Below are 11,924 nucleotides of genomic sequence, written 5' to 3'. Positions count from 1 at the left end.
AATGCAGGATTATTTAAACTTTGATGACCACAGGCATTCTTAAAAGAGAAGAGGTAAAAGGAAAAATAATCCTCATGAGGTACGAAGTTCAATGACATTTGTTAGAAAATAAATTTCTGAGTACCAGACAGGGCTGCTATCTCTGTGCTAGAAGTGAGACAAGGGGAATATTTTCTTTGCAGTCACCTCTTTCCTTATTTTAAAGTCCATATTCAAAAGTTAACTGCCATCAAAAGTGGAAACCATAAAAAATGGTTCCATAATGCATTGAAAGGGCTGAGCATCCCATCCAGAAGCAGCAAGTTTGTTTAATGTATTTATGGGTGAATATCCAAAATCAAAAGTTACTTTTGACTGGGTTTGGTACCTTTCTTACTTCACTGGCCCAGCTACTTTTCTCTTCCTCATTCGGAAGAAGCAGTGCAACCATGTGTTCTGACGTCCCATGTGAGGTCACCTCTTGGGGAAATGAGACTAAGAACAAACGCTCCTCATTTTCACTTTGTCAAGTAGGGTGGGTATTCTTTGAATTACAGTTACAATGTGTTTCGTTTTGGTGATGAGCTGCTTCTGATGTGAATTGACTAGAAACAAGCAGTCCAGAGGCATGGCACGTTTGGCTTAACAAAAAGTGTTGGAAGAAAAGGTACAACGGGAAACATTGTTGTACTCAGTAAAGACCCTGATTAGCGTCTCCAGGGAATTTTATGATGGAATTGCTCACAACATGTTGTTACTGGACAATAATGCTCCATACAGGAAAATATACCTGAGTCACTGGAAGAAAAAAATTGTTTTTCATGTTATCAACAAACTTTGGTTGTTGCTGGGTTTCTTAAGGTCATACTTTATGCCTTTTATATAGCTTTTTCAGAAACCTGAAAAGAAGCGGGCACAGAAGCCTCCGATACATTTTTATTTGGAAAATCAATGCCACCTTAAGCAGAGCAGCTCAGGTCTTCTGTCCATAGTCACTCATATAAGCAGCCTGGACTCCTGAATACCCAGAATCAGGCATTTTGTGTTTTAACCTTTCACTTTTTTTGACAACAGCTGGAAGCACCCACAGCAGGGGTTTGTTTCAACCAAATGAAGGAGTGATGCTGCTTGACCACTGCTTCAAGTTGGTCAGGTCTGGGAGAGTGCGAAAGTGTCAAGACAGATGTTATAAAAAGTCTAATGCTGAATAAAACTGGCTTCCTTCATCTGTCCCGTCTAGCCTCAGTGTAGTTTTTTAGAATTGTATCAGAGCACAGTAAATAAAACCAGCAGCCTTGTAGTACTGTAAACCTTTCAGACTGCATCTGGTATGTCAGCATTTTTTGAAAAATGGGAAGGGTCTCTAAAGATGAGCTACAAGAGTAAATGCAGCTGCATGAAACTCCTGTATGCAGAGTGAGAGAGAATCTCTCTGCAGGTGCTGGGCATGAGCACAGCTTCTCTTCCATGTATGTTTCAGGCTCCACAGTGCAAGATATCATCTGCTTTGCAACTAGAGATTGTTTTTGCAAAAGCAATGTTTACCTACAACAACCATGTTTAACAAGAAGAGCAAGGGGGTTTACAGGCATGTACTTAGGGACGTGGCTTAGTGGTGGACTTGGCAGCATTAGGTTTGCGGTAGGACTCGAAGGTCGTAAAGGTCTCTTCCAACTTTCTGTGATTCTGTGGCTTATTACCTGAGCTGCTCGGATCGGCTCCCTTTTTTTATGTTAGAGGCCTGTGATTTTGCTCGTGGAGATTGATTCTCTGAGCAAGAAGAGAGTGGTGGTGTCTTGTATCCTGAGTGAGTTTAGTCCTAAGATGGGTAGGACAGTTACTGCCGAGCCTGCTTAAAGACGCTTCTCTAAAGTTCTGTGCAAGTCTTTGAGAACTAAGGTGTCCTAAAGGTTCTGCAGAGGTGCTGTCTGTTGCCTCCACAGGCAGAACTGTCAGAAGCATTACAAACCTGAGACCTGGAGGAGATCAAGTCATTTTTACTCCTGCTCTGGATTTAAGATAGAGTTTGGCTTCTGGAGTAGAACACAGCTGAGCAAGGGATAAAAATTTCAGACTGAGGGACCACTATCTGTCTTTTTGGAGCCTGACACTGCCCGACTGCTGCTTTGCCTGACTAGGCAACAACCATCAGGTAAAGCAGAGACAAATCACAGCAGTGCACTGCTCCTCCCTACTTGCTGGACTGCACGGAGCCTCTTGCTGCCTGCCATTAAAATCGCATTGTTGCTTTTCTCTGGGATGGTCAAGCAGTTTCCCAGCACATTAGCAAGCAGCCTAATGCCACAGTGTTCACAGCAGCAGAAGGGGCTTCTCATGGAGATGGGCTACCCAGGAAACAGCCCTTTGTTTTTTACTGTATGTTGTCTGTTCTCCCAGAGGAACACTTTTGAACACCCAGTGACTCATTACTGAAGCATTTTCACGACTGTAATTTTTGAGCCCCTGGAAGAAACTTCTGAGTAAACATTGCTTAAAACCAAATCCTTCTGTTCTTTGGTAGAAAGCATTTGACTGCCAGCACACAGCTGGGAAAAAAGAAAAGGATGCAAAATACATATGGCAAAGTATACTAGTCTGATCACTAGCCCTTACTGGCAGAAAAAGCATGAAGAAGTGATGTTGGTAAAGTTAGAATTTTCTCAGGCAAACAAAATAATCCCAGTATTACATGAAAGTGGCCTGGGAGGGATAATGTCTGAAGCGATCCATTGTTGGAAGCTTCCAGTAACTTCAGAAAGAACTTCTTTAGAAGTTTTGCCTGTAGATACCTTTTACAATTTAGCAGATGACTCCATGGGAGAGGAACAGTCTCTCATAAATACAGTACATTTTTAGATTCTTTAAAAAAAAAACTTGTACATATGTAAGCCCTATTAACCACACACCCAATTTAGCAGGAGTTCTCTGAGAGAACTGACCCAGAGGTGAACTGACCCAGCTCCCTGGAGACTGTACCGATTCCAGTTCCTGTCTTCAGTTGCTAATTCAAGGAAGAGCAGTTGTCTTCCCCCGCTTCCAGGCATGAATGTTTCTCCTTCCCTTAAGGCACATGCAGTCAGCGCAGTGACTGGTGCTGCCAGGAGCACTGCCTTGGGTTACTCACACTGAATCAAGCCTGTGTGTTGACATGGCAGCCGCCTCAGGGGGAGGATTCAGTGATTGGTTCATGGTACGGGGACAGAGATTGCCCAGCAATATCTGGGCAGCAGGTGAAAAGAAGGAAAGCCCCTGTTGTTAAAATAGCAGAGAGGACTTAGCAGGTTAGCATGAGGGACTTTCCCTGAAGACCTCAGTCAAGCAGAACTCACTCTGAAATCTGGCAGATGCTAGGATTCCTTACAACAAAAACTGTTACAGGTTTTTGACTGAGCATTTGATCTCAGTCTTGCATACATTTGCAAAGTTAGGTAGCTGTGGTACAAAACTTTCCCCAGCTGAGTACAAAGCCACATTTTGTACGAGCCTATGTAATTTACCATTTTATGCCTTCGAGTTACAGTATTTATATTTTTTCTTAGAGCTAAATAGTATCAGCAGAAGTTAAGTTGTCAGCCTTTCTACTACAAACCCAGCTCTTTTTTGGGGTTAGGTGACATTTCTTTTGTACCACACTATATTGAAATTCTGCCGTGCAGATGCTGTCCAAGACATAAGGCATTTATTTTTCACAAGATTTTATTTGAAGTCATTATGGTAGTTAATGGTTTACAAAATGTCCAAAAATGTAAATTCTAAGCTTTTTTGTTTCTCTGAGGCTGTTATTTCATTATAAACTTGAAGAATGGCTTAACATTTCCCATCTCTTAGCCACTAATGTAGAAAAACCAGAGACAGCAAAATTGAACATCCTGCTTTGGAAGGTTTAAGCATAGCCTTTCTATGCAAACAGTTTTCAAAGCCACAGCTCCCATTCAGTTCTCCAAGATGTTGTGCTGTGGAGCACAGTAACATAATCAATCCTGCCATAGTAGGTTGGAAATACCTCTGCAAGTAAAGAGGTAGACTCCCAGAGGCTAAACCTTGTATTTCAAGCCTCTGACAATAAGTGGGGCCACACACTTGGTAGGATTAGCATGTACACAGCCTTCATCTCAACAAATGGATGGTGTAACCATTACCTCGTGTGGTCTGTGCTAATGGGAGATCAGTGGGAGGAAGAGACCGAGCTCTCAGACCTGCTGGAGAATCTGTGCTTGACAAATGGAAGATATTGTAGAGCAGTAGCAAAGGAAGCAGACGTGTCAGGACTGGTCTGGAAAGAAAAGATGGTGCATTTGTAGCTACTAACAGTCATATTATGGTGTTCAGCTCTCAGAAGTGTATGTAGACTGGTGTTTCTAACATTGCCAAGTGAAGCGTGAACGTTAATAGGACTGGATTGTTTATACCCTGTGCAGTAACAAAGAGAGCATGCCAAGATTCTCAGAGACTTACGTTTCCTTGTTTTCTTTTATCCACAGGTAATAACTCCAGTGAGGTCAGGACAAGGTTATGTTTATGAACTGCCTTCCAAATACCAGAAGGATACCTACGATATCCCCCCTGTTCGCCCTCTCCAAGGGGTAGGTACCAATAAAAGTGCCAACAGGGCTGACAGGGCACAAAGGGTAATGAATTTCTACCAGAATTTTACGAGTAGTGCAAATTCTCTCGTTTCACAGGGAAAATATGTTTTAATTAGATGCTGTGGCTTATTCACAGATCACAGAAGTATTTCAAAGTTGTGTTTGATGTTGACTAAGATTTGGCAGCACACCAAACGCAAAAGTCCCATTTGTTCTCTGTGTTTTGATCAAAGAGTATATCTAAACAGAATAAACTTGCTGCCTGGGAACGATTTTTTTTCCTGTACTTTGTTTTTGCATAGTTGACAGTAATTCACTCAGTAAGGGTAAAATTATCGCCTAGATGAACAGCTGCTATGCAGGGAGTTGTTTTCTCCACATATCAACTGCACCATGTCACTGAACTTGAAATATATCTTTGTTCTGGGGAACACCTTTAGCATTCAATCCCAAGGACCACAATGTAAAGTGGATGCTTGCCGGACCTGTAACTCAACAACCCTGCATCTCTCCAGAGCTCTCGGACAGAGCAGCTCCTTGAGGAAAGAGTGTTGAAATCCAGAAGTACCTAACACAGACTGACACCGATTGGCTGGAATCATTAGGAAGTCTGGGTCAAGAGACATTCAGACAGTGGCCTCAGACCACATGCAAAACCCACTGTAATGTAGGACAAGCCACCAAGTCTGATGCTTGAAATACCTGACAGCTGTATTGTCTGCTAGAAAGACAGCTCACAGTGCGCCCGATAAAGCAGATGGGCGATGATGACAGGGACAGCATTAGTTTCAGAGAGTTCAGGGTGTACTCGTACAGGCCTATTTCTCAACCCCTCTAATCTCTGTCAGTATGGCTGTGATCAGTTCTGGTCGCATGTGTTCCCCTGTCACCTCAAGAGGGATACATAGTAGACTGACCTTGATTTAACTCTCAGGATGGAAGTCAGCTGTTACTTCACCTCTCCAGCCTGCTGTCTACACAGCTGCCCAAAGGAGACCTAGCAAAGTGCATTTTCTCCCAACTGTCCAAAATACCAGGCAAATCCAAGCATTTCTCCCATACGAAACAAACTAGAAGAACTCTGATCATGTTCAGAGTGTTTGAGAGGAAACACAGAAACTAAGAAAACTCATCTGAGATCAGAACTTTTGCTGAGGTGACTGTAACCAGTTTATTCTTTGTTCAGGTATATGACATTCCCCCCACATCAGTTAAGGGGCCTGGACTTCCAGTTCACATGGGAGAAGCAAAAGCTTTAGGAGTGTATGACATACCACCTGCCAAAGGGGTAAGTATTAGTCTGTTTCGACAAGTTCCTTTATTTTCATGTCTGACCAAAGACATGTTCAAACAAGAATCCATGTATAATCCTGAAGGAAAAGGAGATTCAGCACTTCAAGGATTTCCTTAAGTTCTTAAACTGCTAAAACTGGTAAAGTGAAGCACTGCCCCAAAATTAAGGTTATGGGCTATGAATTGATAATTAGACCTACACTATCTTTGTGGCAGCGTGCTGTCTCTTTGGATTTTGCTGCTTATGAAAATTGCATCAAGATAAATAATAAAAGGTGAGATACTAAAACTGAATCCGAGTCAAACTCAGGTAAGTAGCTGACTCTTTGAAAGTCAATAGCAGATCTTCCATCCCATCATTTTATAGGCCATATGTAAGGTATAACTGTATGTTTGTCTAGTCAGAGGTTTTTTCATGGTTTACTTTCTGTCCTTCAGGTCTATGCTACACCTCAGTCTGCATGCCAAGATGATACAGGCCTGAGGGAAAATTTGCAGGATTTTTCATCTTCGCTGGGCCACAGTGGAAGACCAGAAGGAGCATATGATATTCCTCCTCCCATCACCAAAGCAACTGGAAAAGAACTTAATAGATTTTCCCCTGAGAGCCCGTTATTGCCGGGTGGAACGCCACAGACACAAAGTGTTTATGACGTCCCTATGAACCATCAAAATCATTTTCTTGGACAGCAACTTGCACCTGAAAAAGATGTTTATGACACCCCGAGGGGAACTGCATTTCCAGGACAACAGGCAGGACTCAGTAAAAGTCTCATTGCAGAAGGAAGAGAAGGTGTATATGACGTGCCACCAGCAGTCCTCCAAGACAGTAGAGGCTTACAGGATGTGACTGATGGGATGAATAGGTTGTCTTTCTCCAGTACAGGAAGCACAAGGAGTAATATGTCCACATCCTCAACAACATCAAAAGACTCTTCTTTTTCAGCATCAACTGTGCAGGACAAAAGGCTAATCCTTGATCCAGACACTGCTATAGAGAGGCTCTATTGCCTCCAGCAGATGGTGGAGACAGCTGTCAATAACCTCACGACCTTCATTACACCAGACTGGCGGTCCTATGGATATATGGAGAAACACATCAATGAAATTCACGCTGCTGTGGATAAGGTAGAGCAGTCGCTGTGGGATTACCTCCAGTTTGCAAAAGGATCAGCAGCCAATGCTTCCTGCCTATCTGAATTCAGCCTTCTTAACAAAATGAGGAGGGAGGTGCAAAGGCTGGAGGACTCTCACCAGATCCTTACCCAAACCAGTCATGACTTGAACAGGTACAACTGGTCTTTGAATGTCCTGGCTGTTAACAGAGCGCAGAACAAGTGTGACGACCTGGATCGGTTTGTTATGGTGGCCAGGACAGTGCCAGACGATGCCAAGCAACTGACCACAACTATCAGCGTCAACGCAGAGGTGCTCTTCAAACAGGCCTTGGGCGGCTCACGTTTCAGAAACATACCTGAGAATGTAATGAACACTCCCAATGGTGTCTATGACAACCCTCCGATGCAGCGTCATGGAGAGAAAGCACAGAACCACTGCGGTTCCCTTCCTCCGCTCCTGAGTCAAGGTCAGCACCCTTACAGTACCTCCAGCGAAGGCTCCGAGAAGAGCTGGATGGATGACTACGATTATGTCCACCTGCAGGTAGGTCAACCCAACGCCTCGTTCTGCGGAAGGCTGTGCGAGAGTTGTCTGTGGGTTTTGCAGAAGCTGCTTGCAAGGAAGTAGCAGTCGATTGTCACAGTAACACGTATTCAAGAGTAATTTCAGCGGGGTGGTTCCTTCCTCTCAGATAGGATTTTGCCTGTGTAATAATGATTGCTTTTTGCTCTGCGACGCCATCCTTTTACTTTCTGTACTCTTAGCGGTGCACTACCAGTGAAAAAGCCAATACAGAGCAGTCTCTTACTTGACCTGAGAGTTGTTATTTAGCTCAGGAGCAGTTTTGATTTAACACAGTGTCTTATGTTGTGTGAAACAGGGGAAGGAAGAGTTTGAAAGGCAACAGAAGGAGCTGCTGGAAAAGGAAAATATCATCAAGCAGAGCAAAATGGAGCTAGAGCACCATCAGGTATGTTCAGTTGGGTGCTATAGCCACACTGAAATGCAGTGTTCCTCACATATAAGGAGAACTGGTCACATAAAGCGGGAGAGGCCCTTCCCTTAGCAGTGTTCACAGGCTGGAGTCATGTAAGCTGTATTTGCATGCCAGCACACACAGTGAAGTCCCATGTGGGGTTTGTGCTAGTCAGGCTCCAGCCAGCATTAAGGGATTTATCAACACAAAAGAAAAGGACATCCACTGTCACACTCCAAGTGGAAACCAGTGAGCATCAAGACTTCTGCACCTTCCTGGCCTTGTATACCTGTGCCAGCATTTGCTTATACCAAAGAAATTTTAAGTATTTACTGCAGAGCAGTTATTCTGAAGATCAGCATCTCTGCCCTATTTATTTCCTTGTTGCCACTTCACAGTTAAGTGGAAGCACAGCCACAGGTCTCAGCGTTTAGAACAACATCTCTTATGGCAGGAATAAGCCTCTCAGTTCAAAACAATTTTCAGTCATCCCAGTTTAAGAGACTAATTGTTTTTTTTATACAGTGCACCATTGCAGTTGGCCCAATGCATACAGATAATAAAAAGCAGAAGGTTTAAAAACTCCAAAAGTTTACCACAGAGGAGAAGCAACCTCTGATGTTTCATAGAAAGGGCAGTCACAAAGCCAGCTTGAGAACTTAGCTTTCCTGACCTGCAGTCCAGAGCCTTAATCACCGGACCATGCTGAACACACATTCTGCCTGCACATCTGTTCAGTGAACATCAATACCATTAACTTAAATATTATGCTGAACATCACTTAAAAAAATAGGTCACGTAAGATTTAAGGGCTGCCACTTTTCCCTCATATTAATTCTTCAATATGTTATTGCCATATCAAGTGGCAGAAAACTGTACAAGCAATGAGGATGTGAGAGTTAAAGGCTTTTCATCTCAAAATCCCACAGTGATGACAGCTTTTTAAAGATTGTGTAGGAGTCATTGCCACTTGGATCCATCTCTCTCACTTGTGATTTCAGAATACTCCAAATGAGCAACAGCCTGTAAATTCAGGAATTTGGGTTGTTTGGTGGTTTGTTTTTTTTTAATGTAAATGTAGTATTTTAGATGTTTTTCCCTTCTGAACTCAGTGTGTTTGAATTTATGGTGATCAAAGCCCTTGATCCTAGAAAACCTACTGCTGTTTTATTTAGCGTAAGGTCAGCCTAGGATACTTGGGGGTGTCCCGAGGCATAAGGTGAAGTTGTAATACATAACAGCATCTTAAAAGAATACTCTCTGAAGAAAGATTTATTTTTTTTTCCTCTTCAGATCAATCAGTTTCAGCGTCTGGAGCAAGAGATCACCAAGCCAGTAGAGAATGACATCTCAAAATGGAAGCCGCCTCAAGCTCTCCAGAACAAAAACAGCACTGCCACCTCCCAAGACAGCCGCCTGCTTTTATTCTACTCTGACCAATGTGAGACTCACTTCAACTCTCTCCTAAATGCCATTGATGCCTTTTTCAGTTGTGTCAACTCTTCTCAGCCCCCCCGAATTTTTGTGGCTCACAGCAAATTTATCATTTTGAGCGCTCACAAACTTGTGTTCATTGGGGACACGCTCGCAAGGCAAATGACAACTCAGGACATATGCAACAAAGTGATGAACTCCAGCAACCAGTTGTGTGAACTGCTGAAGAGTGTTGTTCTGGCCACCAAGGGGGCTGCCTTGAGTTACCCCAGTACAGCAGCCCTACAGAAGATGGTGGACCAAGTAACAGAGCTGTCTTATCATGCACAGTTGTTCAAACTCTCACTGGTCCAAATGGCGTCCTTATGAAACCCAGTAAAATCCAATCCGTGAGCAGCAAAACAAGAGCAGAGAAACTGGAGCTATTTTTTTGTAAATGTTATCTTTTTTTTTTTTTTTTTTTTTTTTTTTTTTTTAAATTTTTTTTTTTTTTTTTTTTTTTTTAGATATTTTTTATTAAATATTTTAAATACATTCTTGTGCATTAGAGAGTCTAATTAAATCAGGGATCTGGGAATATTGTTCGGTTCTGTATCACGTTTCTTATACACGTTTAGATTTGTATACACTGCATATATGTATATGTTGCTACATTCCCTAAAACATCAGTTAAGCACCTTAAGAGTTAACACGTCAGGTAAACAGTGCATATCTTTTGTATATACGGCCTGTTTCCTCAGTATATTTGTTAACTGGATGCTGCACTCTTCTTGTTTCATTCCATCTTGATGCTGGCACATGGACTTGGTTGTGAAACCTACCTGTAGCAAATCCATGAAGCAAGTGTAATGGTTCTCATAGAACTCCATTCCCTTCTTAGAAATTACTTTCTATAGGTTAATTCCATGAAGTTTAACTCCTCTGGATGTTACGTTGGTATGTGAAACATTTGGTCGTTCTGACCAACATACATGCACAATTACAAGGAGCAACATATCAAGCAAGGTGTATAGCATTTGGGAGAAAAGCATTTTTAGGCCATGTAAGAAAGAGAACCTTCTAAGGAGGAAGGCAGAATTGTCATAGTTACTATCTTATGGCATTCAGATTTCACTGTTTCTAATAACTGTGCAACATTGGATTTCAAAATGTGGATGGATTCCCAGCAATGTAATTTCGTACATTTTTACCTTGTATGCACTTGCATTTGCAATTCAATTTAACAGTCAGGGTTGAAAGCCTTATTGTTTATGGACTCAGTGTTATCCTGAGGGCATCCCAGGATCCATCGGGGTCATCTTTGAGACTGCGGATGAGGAGTGTTTCAGAATACCAATCTCTTTCAGAGGGATTAACATACAAATTGTAATTTGTATGGAAGGAAAAAAAAAAAAGCTTAATTTAAAATAACAAATATTTAAACATCTCTATAGCATACACACAATTTAATGAAGAAATAGCACTTAATTTTCTAGTACATATTATTGGGAATTAATTGCATCTATTGCAATTCTGACTTCTATTCAACTACTGGGCTTTTGTTTTTTCAAATTCTGTTGCGTAGGTGCTGATCCTTTCTGCACTACACTGCTGCCAAAAAATGACCTCCTGTTTTAATGGGGCCATAGCATCAGTAAATACACAGCTAGTAATTTTTAATGTAGACACTTATAAATTGTTAGCAGAGTGGTAGACTCCTTTAGAAATGTCACGTATGCTGGTTGCTCTAAAAGATGTTTTGGCTTATTTGTCTTCATTGCCTTTTGCGAACCCCCTGAAATAAGTTCCAGAACACCTGTTGCCTGTGGTCCCCAGCCTAAAAGCCTTGCTTCAAAATGAGCAATACCTCGGGTAAATTGCAGGTGATTCTGGCACTTTTAAAGCAGAAACACTACTCTCCTTACATAATTCAAGGCAGTCCCACATTGATGAATTCTGAGCGCTTGACAGATCGCTGGTAACTACATGGTCATGAGATCAGCAGCACATGGAAAACGGGCACTTCTGCCTAACTCCTTCCTTTACCGATTGTAGCTGAACACGTGCCTTACTGAAATGGGATTTGTCATCTTAGATAACAAAATTTCAGCAGTGTGTGAAATACTGCAGCCTTAATGTATTGTCTTGGAGTGAAGATCACTCCTCACTATCATAATGTCACTTCCAGAGTCTGCAGAACATTTCTGGGAGGGCAGTGGAAGCCAGAACACCCCCATCTGGCTCAGAAAGGGTTCAAGGCTTGGCCCGGTATAACATCCCAGAAGGGCAGTTACACTGTTGTAACCCATAGCCAGTTGCCAAAAAGCAATCCATGTGAACCTGTTTTGTACTCGTGTTGTTAGGATTCTTCTGGAATTCCTTGTTCAATTTTTCACTGTATATTCTTAGCAAGTGAAAATATGATTTGAAGTCTAGTGTTTATGTTGATAGTTTGTGCTTTCCAAAGGAGAACCTTTATTGCAACCCTGTATTACAGTTTGTTATCTTGTAGAGAGTCATTTTGAAATGATTAAAATTACTAGCTTTTTCATATAAAG

General features: G+C 42.0%; 1 protein-coding gene across 1 annotated transcript in view; it reads left to right on the top strand.

Moving 5' to 3' along the window:
* The window catches only part of NEDD9 (neural precursor cell expressed, developmentally down-regulated 9), a 40,524-nt gene extending 28,600 nt beyond the window's left edge, over nt 1-11,924 (top strand). Inside the window, exons 3-8 of the mRNA XM_027900952.1 lie at nt 4,461-4,562; nt 5,752-5,853; nt 6,297-7,520; nt 7,858-7,947; nt 9,247-9,831; nt 9,885-11,924. Coding sequence (XP_027756753.1) covers nt 4,461-4,562; nt 5,752-5,853; nt 6,297-7,520; nt 7,858-7,947; nt 9,247-9,756 — 2,028 coding nt within the window. The 3' untranslated portion in view covers nt 9,757-9,831; nt 9,885-11,924. The remainder of the gene's footprint in view (nt 1-4,460; nt 4,563-5,751; nt 5,854-6,296; nt 7,521-7,857; nt 7,948-9,246; nt 9,832-9,884) is intronic.

This window comes from Empidonax traillii, unplaced genomic scaffold (assembly GCF_003031625.1).
Source record: "Empidonax traillii isolate 1590-97213 ecotype Southwest subspecies unplaced genomic scaffold, ASM303162v1 scaffold758:size305278, whole genome shotgun sequence".
Classification (NCBI taxonomy): domain Eukaryota; kingdom Metazoa; phylum Chordata; class Aves; order Passeriformes; family Tyrannidae; genus Empidonax; species Empidonax traillii.
This window is presented reverse-complemented; position numbering and strand designations above follow the sequence as displayed.